Here is a 12,316-nt window from a genome sequence, read left to right as displayed (position 1 = left end):
TGACCTCCTAGTGCAGTGGGTCTCAACCTTCCTGATGCTATGATCCTTTCATACAGTGTGTCTCATGTAGTGCTGCCCTCCCCCCTCCAACCATAAAATTATTTCTGTTGCTACTTCATGAGGGTAAGTTGCTACTGAGCCATGTACCACTTCCTAAGCCCATTAGAAACAGGTGTTTTCTGATGGTCACAACCCACAGGTTGAGAACCACTGTTCTACTGCTTATGCCATAACATCTATCGTGAAGAAAGTAAATGAGGGTTCATGCACATTGTCTCTAGGGCGAAAAACAGTGGACCTCGGGAATAGTAATCACATTGCTGTATAGACACAAAAGTCACTGTATCATCCTGAAGAAGACAGTTCTCTTAGTGGTTCAAGAAAGGGTTCACGCTATGATGCTATCAACAGTGAAAAAGAATGATGCATATTGCAGATGCCATTCCAATTGACAAAGTAAAGCCCGTCTGTGTCCAACTCCACAACATATGCAAGCATATAACACAATGTCAGGGTACTTTAGCTTGAGATTATTTATGACATTTGGTTTGGGTCAGCTCTACACTGGTTTGGTAATCTCCATAGGTGCTGTTTCTATGTAGATATAGAACATACAACCAGCATGACATAGTCCAAGACTATTCAGGCATCAGGAGATGCGTATGAATTCCCTTTGAGAGCAGGCAGGAATGAAAAAAAAATCAGTAACATGACAAATACTGCTTTTACCCCTTAACTGAAGTAAACCATGGGGTGATTAACCATGCTGGGGTACTGGAGCCAAGAAACAAATAACATTCATTGTGTTTTCTTGGTTTTGCCAATTTCCTGTGCTCTACAGGTCTCTATCACAGTGGGTATGGGTATGTGCCTGTCAGCTTTGTATTACTGTACAATAATGCTCCAGATAAGTATTTAATAAGGATTGAGGGTTTATTTTGACCTATAGTTTCAGTCCATGGTTTTGGCCCTGTTGTTTTGGGCCTGTGATGACAGAGTAAATCGTGTTGAGGATAAGTACTGGAGGAAACCAGGTTCCCCTTAGTTTGGCCAAGAAGCAAAGTGGTAAAGTGTAAGAGGCATATGCCTAGTGATTTAAATTCCTTACTATAGGCTACAACCAATAATGTTCTACAGAATTCCAGTAAAGATCTAAACCCTACCTATTTAGTCTCCACCTTATTTACATAGTCTCTTTGAACTACTCTGGTAACCATTTCTTCTCCCTTTATCTATCTATAGCCAAACATGTCTGCATGTGTAAATGGCCATTGTGACTAGAGCACAATGGTAGCATTTTTAATGGTGCACAATGTCTCCCATTGCTGCTTACGTAGACCTCTATTGCCTTCCTAAGTTCTACCAACCAATCATTATCACTGTGATTTGTAATGAACTATAACCAACAACCAAAATCAAGTGAAAGAATATAGATCGGTGTCACCACATACTAAACTGCCTCCTAAATTTGATGACAGATCTTTCAGGTTTTGGTTAAACAGGATGATAATACTCTTTTAATAACTCTAACAGTCCATTTTTCTTTCTCTTTCTCTCTCTCTCCCTCTCCATTCCCCCTCTCTCTCCTTCTCTGTTCCTTCCATTTATCTCCCTCATTGCTGTATTCATTCTACTTCTTATGGATTTATCAATGATTCGTTTCAATATTAATTCTTTGGTTATATTGATTTTTCCTTTGTTATTAGATACTTGATTTTTAAAATTTATTTGCAAATGTGTGTGTGTGTGTGTGTGTGTGTGTGTGTGTGTGTGTGTGTGTGTGTGTGTGTGTGTGTGTGTCTGCCAGTCCCTTTGTGTGATCATGCATATATATCCCAGAGATCAAGCAAGTTTTCTGAGACAAGGTCTCTTACTTGCCTCCAATCAGGTGAATAGGCTAGAATGGCTGATCAGTGAACCCTCGATTACAAGCACAAGCCATACATCTGGTATTTTTTTATGTGAGTTCTCAGGATCAAACTGAGAGTCTAAGACTTTTCAAAGCAAATCCTTTTCAGATTAAGCTATGCCCACGCTTATACTGTATTTTGATTAACTATACTTTACTTATTCTTGTTTTAGTTTGAACTTTCTTTAAATATTTTTAGTATCTTAAAATGGAAGGTTCAATAATTGTGCAGAAGTCTATCTTTAACAGACGCACTTGCAGTGATGATCATTAATTTAAACACCACTTAACGTACAATTGCTACATTTGTGTATATCATGTTTTGTTTTCATGTATATTAAAATGTTTTCAAATTTCCCTTCTGACTTTTCTCCTAGACTCTTAATTATCTTAGTGTGTGTTTTTTTTTTATTTTGCAGACATCTGTTAGAGAATTAATAAACAGAATAAACAAAGTCAAAAACAAAGCTTCAAGGAAACCACTGAGTCAAATATTGGGCTTTAGCTCTTAACAGTATTATCAAAGGAATATATATATATATATGTTAAAAATATCGTAAAACATGTTCAACATCTTAGGAATCAGGGAAACATAAATTAATTTTTTTTTTTTTTTGCTTTTCTAACTTCAGTTAGAATGTCTTAAATGTTTAAAAATAAAATGACAACAAATGCTGGTGAGGCTGTGGGGGAAAGAACAGCCCTTGTTCTCTGTTAGTGGGTATGTAAAATGATGGAGACATGATGGAAATCAGTGTGGATTTCTAAAAAGAGATTCAATGTATAGACAAACTCTAGTGTTCTTGGGCATATATCAAAAGACTCTATATCCTGCAACAGAGATACTTGCTCATCAATGTTAATGGCTGCTTTATTCACAATATCCAAGCAATGGAAACAGCCTAAATATCCATCAGTATATGAGTGGATATTGAAAATGTGGTACCTACATACAAAGAAATTTTATTGATCTGTAGATAAAAAATGAAACTATGAAATTTCCGGGTTAAGGGAAGAAAATGGAAAAAATATGGGTAAGCCAGGCCCAATAAGAACAAATTCTATATGTTGTCGCTCATATGTGGATCCTAGCAGCAAAGTTTCAGATTTGTGTGTTTAACTTGGAGTACCTGTAGAGGCCATGAAACTATAAGCGGAGGCCATGGGATGGTATGAGAAAGAGATTAAAACATGGGATGATAGAGTACATACATATGAAGGGAGAAAAGAGAATAATGGGGAAGGTTTAAGTTGGGAGATGATGGATGGAAGACTAGGGTACATACTGGCATAGCAGGAGGGAGAGCTATCTCCAAGAATGCTGGGTAGGCTACATAGAAACCTATTATTTTAAAAGCTTCCTTATGTATGTATGCTCAAAAGGGTTTAAATTGAAGTTGCCCTATGTATGGGAATAACGCAGCTCTGAGAATCCATAGGGTATCAAACAAAAAGCCTAGTGCCAAGTGTGAGAGAAACCCTACAAGTTATGGTCATAGGCATCCCAGAGACTCCTGGGTCAATTCAGGTTGTTGTCATTTCATTTGGTCATCCACAGAACTTAACAGTCAGTCCCCACCATCGAAGACATCACACAATTCGGTCATAGGACATGAAAACAAATCAAAACAAACCCAAGGGATAGTGACCTGGAAGATTCCTTCCAGTTGGCTAGCTTACATAGTGCTAGAAGGTACTATGAAGGCTAGTAGGGGGAAAAAGTTATCAGCAATCTTACTCAACTGTGATTCTGTGGGCCACCGTAATGACTGACCTAACTAGATAAGTTCATTGGTGCAAAAGTGCCAGGAATGTTATGGTTGTAAACCATGGCTTTGTAATTGGAATTATACCCATTTCACAGAGGGACTGATGCCTGGCCAAGAATCCATGACTGGGGAAGTCACAGGCCCTGGGGGAAACCTACTGCTCTCACTATGCTAAATAGGCATAATATCAAATCACCTTCTAAATACTAATCATTACACCCACATATCAGTATAATTCTTACCATGCATCAGAGAAGCTCCCTTTTGTGGTGGATGGAGAATAACACAGAGACTCCCAAGAGGACAAAGTTCAGAGAAGCAGTGACTACGGAGTGGTCAGCCCTAAATAGGAGATTTATATCCCATTCTCTCCCGACCCAAGGTCCAGAGGATATTATGTAAGAGGGGGCAGAAAGATTGTAAGAGCTAGAGTTTAGGAGGACTGCTGCAAAATAGTGTCTTCTAGACATGACAAAGCCATTGCATTCATCAACCCACAGCAGCTGTGGTTGCCTTCCTAAGACAGGCACAGAATTAAGACAGTGGACATTCCAGCAGGGATGGTGAAAGGCCTCATCCGTTCCCCACCTCTAGCTGAAGAGCTATTGGCAGTTGATGACTGTTAGGGGAGGGGCAATTGGTTTCTTTAGGGTGTGGCTTGTGATAGGTTTCCCAAGCTCCAGTAAATGTCCCCACAATCATGACTCTGCTGAATATAAAAATAGAGGACATGAGGTTAGGAGAGGCATGTTGAGGACCCTGTAAGAAGGTGGTCGTGAAGAGTGGAGTGTAGATATAATTGAAAGACATTGTATACATTTATGAAATTACCAAAAGATAAACTTGAAAAAAATATTTGGTTTTCTAAACTAAGTTCTGTTCCCTAAGTATTCTCAGAAGAGGCCAAGAGATTTGTTTAACACGAATTGTTAAATGGTCTTATGAACTAAAAAAAAAAAAAAAAAAAACAACAACAACAACCCAGAGTCAGATATTTGGATGAGAGCTGAGAGATCAGAGGGATAGATCAAGCCAGCCACAACTTCTTACCACTAGGAAATCCTCAGCCCAATAGAGAGATCCTTCCTGAATACTCATGCCTATATACCATTCTGTGCCCTCTCATCTTCTTTCCTCTCTCCACCCAGGTACAGCACTTCATAGTTTGCAGCTCTATCACTTCTTCTCTGTCTGTAGAGACCTCCATACCTTTATGGTGAACTAGTGTTGGAATTAAAGGTGTGTGCCACCATATCTGTCTCTGTTCCCAGTGTGGCCTTGAACTCAGAGATCCAGATGAATCTCTGCCTCCCAAATGCTAGGATTAAAGGTGTGTGCTACCACTTTCTGACCCCTATATTTAATATGGTCACTGGCTTTATCCTCTGATCTGCAGGCAAGCTTTATTTGTTAGAGCACAAGTACAACATCACCACAGATTTGTGGCTATCCTTCCTGTAGAGTGGAAAGAACGTCAATATAATTCACAGAAGATTTGTAATGAAGTCTTAAGTTATATGAGCAGAAATTCCAAAACTAACCAATTATTATCAAGGAAATCTCCTCAGTGACATTAAGTTAAATGCCTATTTGGACTCTCCACTCAATATGAATGTGACAAAGGGCTTATAATGTGTCTCTGTGCCATGTGCCTGCCATAAATATGTCAAATTCCTGATAATATGTACTATGTAGATTATATTATCTTTAGTTAAGTTCTAATGATTATTTAGTTGCCTATATTTGTGGAGTATCGTGTGGTATTTTGGCACAGGAAATTAAATATAATGTTTCATGATGAAATCAAGGTATTTCACACTATCTTACCAAACCTTAGGATTTCTGTGCTGGGATCCTTAAATCTTTTCTTCTCTAGTATTTTTTTTAAATATGTAAAAAGTTATTTTAGACTATAGCTACCTTTTTCTGCTATATAATAGTATAATGAATTCCTTTCTCTGTTGTGTCTTAGTCTTATTATCTCATCACTGGTAATGTGTTTTTAAATGTCAATACCAGTGACCAAAATGGAATTCTGTGTGCACTGTCGGCTATTTTTTTGTAAGAAATGTTTATCAAGTATCTACCAAGTGGAAAAATACAATGGTGGGTGCTTTATGAAAGATGCACAAGTCAAACTTTTAAAAGTTCCTAATAATTTAGAAAGTTGACCACTAGAGTAGGATATAGGTACACATGGGAATAGTGCTACTTCATGTTGTAAGATGAGATGTGTTCCCATAGAATACAACAGAAGGTGTTAAGGCAAAGGAGTACCTATGAAGCTTGAAATACCTGTACAACATAGCTTTCTACCCTCAAAATCATGTCCTTTCTCCTCTGATCCCTCATCTGGTTACATCCAACTACTTTTTTTTCCTTAAGGAGATTCCAGTTGTTGAACATTTTTTGTAAGTTTACCATTCCTATTTTTCATTTTTCTTCAAGAAACACTGTTAGTCTGCACAAAGTTATAGTGAGAACTTCATGTATACACCCTTGAGCTAACCTAAGTGATGTACTATGATGCTGTTGAAGTCAACCATGTACTTCTATACAATTAAATACTTCCTTTTTCTTAAAAATATAACTAGTAATCCTAAATAGATATTTTCGTTCCCATAGAAATTTCTCTGCATGCTACATAAGCATGCCTCACACATATTCACTTTACTCTATATGTACTTGTAGTTTTTGCTTTACATTTTTAAATTTAATATGCACATTGTAATGTATCCAGAAATTAGCTTTTTCCTGTCTATATTTTTCTCCACTACACTATCCAATATTTGGCTTTTTAGGTCTTTCTCTGTGTCTTAGGCCTTTGAGAATTATAGTATTTCCATGTACCATGCCTAGATGTATCCAGCATCAAGTACTTATTGTTTTATTCAATTTATTTTAAAGGGTCTCAATTCCGTGATATAACCTTGGTCCAATCACAGTGAAGCAGTACTCTACATCAGCAGTTCTCACACGACATTGACATGAAGGATAAACTAAAGGTCTTCAGAAGCTGTGCCAGATCACTTTGAGAATTTACTATCAAATACTTCTTGAATGGAGCTAAGGAGTTGGCCTTGCTCACCAATTCCCAGGTGCTGATGAGACTGTTGTTGTCCCATGTGTTCAAGTGGCCCAACTTGCTTGCAGACAACCTGGGTCACTTGTCAGTTTCTGTGACTAAAGTTCAGACTATGCTAGACCTCCATGTCTGTTTTCTTTTTCATAAGTGGGTTAAACTTACTAATGGAATTTATGGAGAGTGGAATTGGAAGACTGAAAACAGTTAAAAGTAATCTGCTTCAATGACTGGTAGGCTCATACAAAAGGAAATGGACATAAATCAACTTGTGTTTGTATTATTGACAAAAGACTCTCCCATTTATTCATTTCAAATTCTATTTATTTTTGATTTAGAGAATATTTAAACAGTTTGGGAAGGTTTAAGTGCATATATTTGGATGAGGAATATTAGATGAGGATCACTGATGGTATCTTTCCATGTGTTAATGGATGTTAGATGATCTCAAATCCAAAAAGAACCGATTCATTGATTCTATGGTTATCCATGGCTTCCTTTGCCCTTAATCTGTAGGAAGAATAAGAGATAATTAACAATTGTAAAACATTGATATGAACCACATTTTCAATCTTAGGAAAATATTGTTCCTTATATCTGTCTGTATTTTTAACCAAAAATTGAACATATTTTCTTCTTGAAACTCAAACTCTTGTGTATGGCCTGCAAATAAGCTACCAATGCCAACAGATGCTGGATAATAAGCAACTTTGCTAATGCTTGGTGGCCTTGGTCCCTTTGTTGCAAAGATCAGCAGCTGATAGACTACAGAAGTGCTAGTCAAGGACTCACTCTACTAGACCATGTCCTCCTCAGGGTCCTCTGAGCTGTGTAATATACCTTGGAATCCCCTTTCAGGTGTTATAAAAGACAGCCATCCTAGAGGGAGCTCCTTCTATTAGGCACTCACCCTCCCAATTCTATGCTTCCTTTGGCAGGGTCTGGACCTCTTGGAGGGTCTTTCCCTCTCCTGAATAGGTGGGCCTGCAAGAACTGAACTTGTCATGCCTTGGGTGAAGCAGAATGTGGTCATTAATAGCATGTGTACACACGTTACGGGCATTGATGCATTAGAAAAAATGAAATTTCTCTAGAGGGACCTAAAGCCCCAGAGGTAAACTCACAGCATGCAGGATGATCTCCTTCCCCTGATCCTCAACCTCATCTTCTCCTTTCTTCTCATATTCATAGTTGTCATCTTTATTGTCCTCCTCCTCCTCTTCTTCATTATTGTAGTCCTGGTCGTCTTCAGCTTCCTCCTGAACTACTTCTTTCTCCTGGTCGCTATTCCAGACGTACAAGTCCTCTTCAACATCAGGCCAGGCTTCCTCGAGAACAGGACAGATGTCCTCAATATCAGGCCAGATGTCCTCAATGCAATGCCAGCGTTCCTCGACATCAGGCCAGATGTCCTCAATGCAATGCCAGCGTTCCTCGACATCAGGCCAGATGTCCTCAATGCAATGCCAGCGTTCCTCGACATCAGGCCAGATGTCCTCAATGCAATGCCAGCGTTCCTCGACATCAGGCCAGATGTCCTCGACATCAGACCAGATGTCCTCTACAACAGGCCAGATGTCCTTGATACAAGGCCAGACTTCCTCGACATGAGGCCAGATGTCCTCGACATCAGGCCAGGTTTCCTCGACATCAGGGCAGATGTCCTCGACTTTATGCCAGATGTCCTCGACATCAGGCCAGATGTCCTTGATATCAGGCCAGACCTCTTCCACATGAGTGGGGATCTCCTCAGTATCGGGCCATATCTCCTGCTGCCCCGGCTCTTCCCCCATAATGGCGCCCGAGTCTGCCTGTGAACGCAGAAATCCTGTGGTTCCATCGATGTCATCAACAGCCTCATGGATTGGCAGCACATGGAAGCCACTTTGTCCAGGGACGTGATCCATCCTACCACCTTCTTGCTCTTGGTCAGGTAATCCACGGTCCCGCTCTGCAACAACAGACATGGCAAAAATTTCCTGCCAGTGAAGATCTTACTGAAGCTTCGAGCTTTGAAGGTGTTGGTGGCGATGAGGCGTTGTTAAGGTGACTACCACGAAGTAGAGAGAGGCTGTTGGCCTCAAGTACCTCCTTGGAGGCAGTGAGAGCAGCAGGGTAGGTTTTCCACTAGTGAGCAGATGGAGCTGCTACTTGTACAGTACTGTACAAGAAGGGCTAGACAGCACCAGGGAGGAGCCTCCTGCTGAGGCCAGCCCCTGAAGGCTGAGAACCGAGTATGAGGGGGCGGAGCCTGGAGGAGTAATAATGGCCCCTCTCACACGTCACCAGAGCTGTAAGCTCATTTGCTGAGACATAGTGATTGACGTGTATTGTGTCCAATGAGCCTTAAAGGTCCTTAAATTCTGGGGACTGCTCAGAATCACACCTTTTTCCCTGAGGCCTTACTGTTTTGGGATACCTTTTAAGGTGATAGGAACCCTGTCTTTTAAATATCACATTGTCAGTAAAATGATAGTGTATCAAAATGAATGAGCTCGGCTGCACTGGCTTCTGTTTGACGTGGGGTTATGCCAGTATAGACAGAGTTATAAAACTGCTCTAGAGGGGCAGGAGAGATGGCTCAGAAGAGCACTTATTGCTCTTCCACAGGATCCAGGTTTAATTCCCAACACCGACATGGTAGTTAGCAACCTTTGTAACTCCAGTTCCAGGGCATCTGGTGTCTTCAGGTGTCCTTGGACATTGTACACACATGATGTACAAACATACACGCAAGAAATAGCACCAATACACATATAAAATGAAGATCTAAAAGACTTTAAAACCCAATGATTGTATAGCTCAGGTTTCAGCAGTAGTAAAAAAGAAAGAGAGAGAGAAAGCCAAATAGTAAACAGTTGAAATGGTTACAGTCAGAACAAAGGGTTGAAAGTGAAAAACAATTAAACAGGACTTGGAAAGTGTTTAATTCTCACTGCCCAAATCACATCGATCCTCCCATAAATGTATTTTTAAAAAAAGAGGAAAAGCATGTTAAGTGAAAAAGAGAGTCTTCCTAGGATTACCTAACAAAACGAAGAATTTCTATTTCATTATTCTCTTTTAGTTTTTTTTTCCTATAATTATCTTGTGCCACTATCCCATTGACCTCAAATCAGTGGTTCTCAACCTTCCTAACTATGTGAGCCTTTAATACAGTTTCTCAAATTGTGGTCATGTCCCAATGACAAAAATATTTTCGCTTCTACTCCGTAACAGTAATTGTGCTGCTGTTATGAATCTCAATATGAATATCTGTGTTTTCTGATGATCTTAGTTGGCCCCTGTGAAAGAGACATTCTACCAAAATGATCGTGACCCACAGGTTGAGAACCACAGCCTTAAGTGGTCATACTTCTTACTCTGCTGTATGACCTAATTTTTATTTCTGTAGGGTTTGAGCAACATGGACCAGGAAACAGAATGACCAAAGAGATAACTACTGTATTAGGACAACACAGTGACCTGCTTGGTGTCCTTGTGCCCATCACTCTAAGTCATGTTCACTGCAACGACTATGCATGAGGGTTAATAGACAGTCCCATGAAAGTCATGATATTTATTCATTATCCTCCTTGTCTGAACTTTTCTTTCTCTTCCCCTTGTCAATGTGTGGTGTTATAACTTCCTAATTATCATTATTTCTAGAAACAAAATACTAAAAACTCTCTGAAATCTCTTGGTTTCTCCCCCTTTCTGATTGTGTGGCAGTAACTCTAATTGTGCATTTTCATAAGGTCCTTTTGTCCCTTCAGTAGAGTAATGCTTTCCTTTGCCTACTGATCCACTTCCAAGAGGGCACCAAAATAGCCAGGTGGTAGCTGGAACATGCAATTCAAATTTTGTGCCTTAAAAGAATTCGTCATAGGAATGAGGAACTTTCTAAAATGTCATAGATGGCAATACTATGTGAGGAAAGCCAGTTTGGTCCACACCTCTCCACCACCACACATCCACACACGATGTTGCTACACACTGCATTATGAAGGTACAGCACCAAATATCAGTTTCACGTTTGGGACAGGAGTAAAGAGCCACAGCTATACAGTGTTAAACTTAAACTGCTGTTTTAGTTATCTTGTTCCATTTGATGAATGGAATTAAGTCAAATGTGATGGAGTCACTAACAACCACAAACAGCTTATTCAACTTGGATGTCCTGTAAGGCCAGACTACTTTCCATTAAAACTGGGAAAAGGAATTAATATGGAGTCACTGACCTCCTAGTGCAGTGGGTCTCAACCTTCCTGATGCTATGATCCTTTCATACAGTGTGTCTCATGTAGTGCTGCCCTCCCCCCTCCAACCATAAAATTATTTCTGTTGCTACTTCATGAGGGTAAGTTGCTACTGAGCCATGTACCACTTCCTAAGCCCATTAGAAACAGGTGTTTTCTGATGGTCACAACCCACAGGTTGAGAACCACTGTTCTACTGCTTATGCCATAACATCTATCGTGAAGAAAGTAAATGAGGGTTCATGCACATTGTCTCTAGGGCGAAAAACAGTGGACCTCGGGAATAGTAATCACATTGCTGTATAGACACAAAAGTCACTGTATCATCCTGAAGAAGACAGTTCTCTTAGTGGTTCAAGAAAGGGTTCACGCTATGATGCTATCAACAGTGAAAAAGAATGATGCATATTGCAGATGCCATTCCAATTGACAAAGTAAAGCCCGTCTGTGTCCAACTCCACAACATATGCAAGCATATAACACAATGTCAGGGTACTTTAGCTTGAGATTATTTATGACATTTGGTTTGGGTCAGCTCTACACTGGTTTGGTAATCTCCATAGGTGCTGTTTCTATGTAGATATAGAACATACAACCAGCATGACATAGTCCAAGACTATTCAGGCATCAGGAGATGCATATGAATTCCCTTTGAGAGCAGGCAGGAATGAAAAAAAAATCAGTAACATGACAAATACTGCTTTTACCCCTTAACTGAAGTAAACCATGGGGTGATTAACCATGCTGGGGTACTGGAGCCAAGAAACAAATAACATTCATTGTGTTTTCTTGGTTTTGCCAATTTCCTGTGCTCTACAGGTCTCTATCACAGTGGGTATGGGTATGTGTCTGTCGGCTTTGTATTCCTGTGATAAAATGCTCCAGATAAGTATTTAATAAGGATTGAGGGTTTATTTTGACCTATAGTTTCAGTCCATGGTTTTGGCCCTGTTGTTTTGGGCCTGTGATGACAGAGTAAATTGTGTTGAGGATAAGTACTGGAGGAAACCAGGTTCCCCTTAGTTTGGCCAAGAAGCAAAGTGGTAAAGTGTAAGAGGCATATGCCTAGTGATTTAAAGTCCTTACTATAGGCTACAACCAATAATGTTCTACAGAATTTCAGTAAAGATCTAAACCCTACCTATTTAGTCTCCACCTTATTTTCATAGTCTCTTTGAACTACTCTGGTAACCATTTCTTCTCCCTTTATCTATCTATAGCCAAACATGTCTGCATGTGTAAATGGCCATTGTGACTAGAGCACAATGGTAGCATTTTTAATGGTGCACAATGTCTCCCATTGCTGCTTACGTAGACC

General features: G+C 39.8%; 1 protein-coding gene across 1 annotated transcript; it reads right to left on the bottom strand.

Annotated features, from left to right (window-relative positions):
* Window positions 1–7,243: 7,243 nt before the first annotated feature.
* On the bottom strand, window positions 7,244–8,727 carry LOC128117219 (myelin transcription factor 1-like). The gene is made up of 4 exons (XM_052749211.1): window positions 8,525–8,727; window positions 8,329–8,398; window positions 7,885–8,109; window positions 7,244–7,270 (listed from the first exon to the last, which is right to left on the bottom strand). Exons 1-4 carry the CDS (start codon window positions 8,725–8,727, stop codon window positions 7,244–7,246), a joined length of 525 nt encoding a protein of 174 aa, XP_052605171.1.
* Window positions 8,728–12,316: the final 3,589 nt, after the last annotated feature.

This window comes from Peromyscus californicus, unplaced genomic scaffold, assembly GCF_007827085.1.
Source record: "Peromyscus californicus insignis strain IS unplaced genomic scaffold, ASM782708v3 Scaffold_10__1_contigs__length_136768540, whole genome shotgun sequence".
Classification (NCBI taxonomy): domain Eukaryota; kingdom Metazoa; phylum Chordata; class Mammalia; order Rodentia; family Cricetidae; genus Peromyscus; species Peromyscus californicus.
The sequence above is the reverse complement of the archived record's forward strand: the minus strand, read 5'-3'. Positions and strand labels throughout refer to the sequence as shown.

Bases quoted from the DNA above. Each gene is read 5' to 3' on its own strand.
- LOC128117219 (XM_052749211.1), bottom strand. From the start codon at position 8,727: ATGTCTGTTGTTGCAGAGCGGGACCGTGGATTACCTGACCAAGAGCAA. The intron at 8,399-8,524 runs ATGGCCCGATAC...TGTCGAGGAAAC, and splicing joins GAGCCGGGGCAGCAGGAGAT to CTGGCCTGATGTCGAGGACA. The intron at 7,271-7,884 runs GTGAGTTTACCT...TTCTTCCTACAG, and splicing joins AGGAGATCATCCTGCATGCT to ATTAAGGGCAAAGGAAGCCA.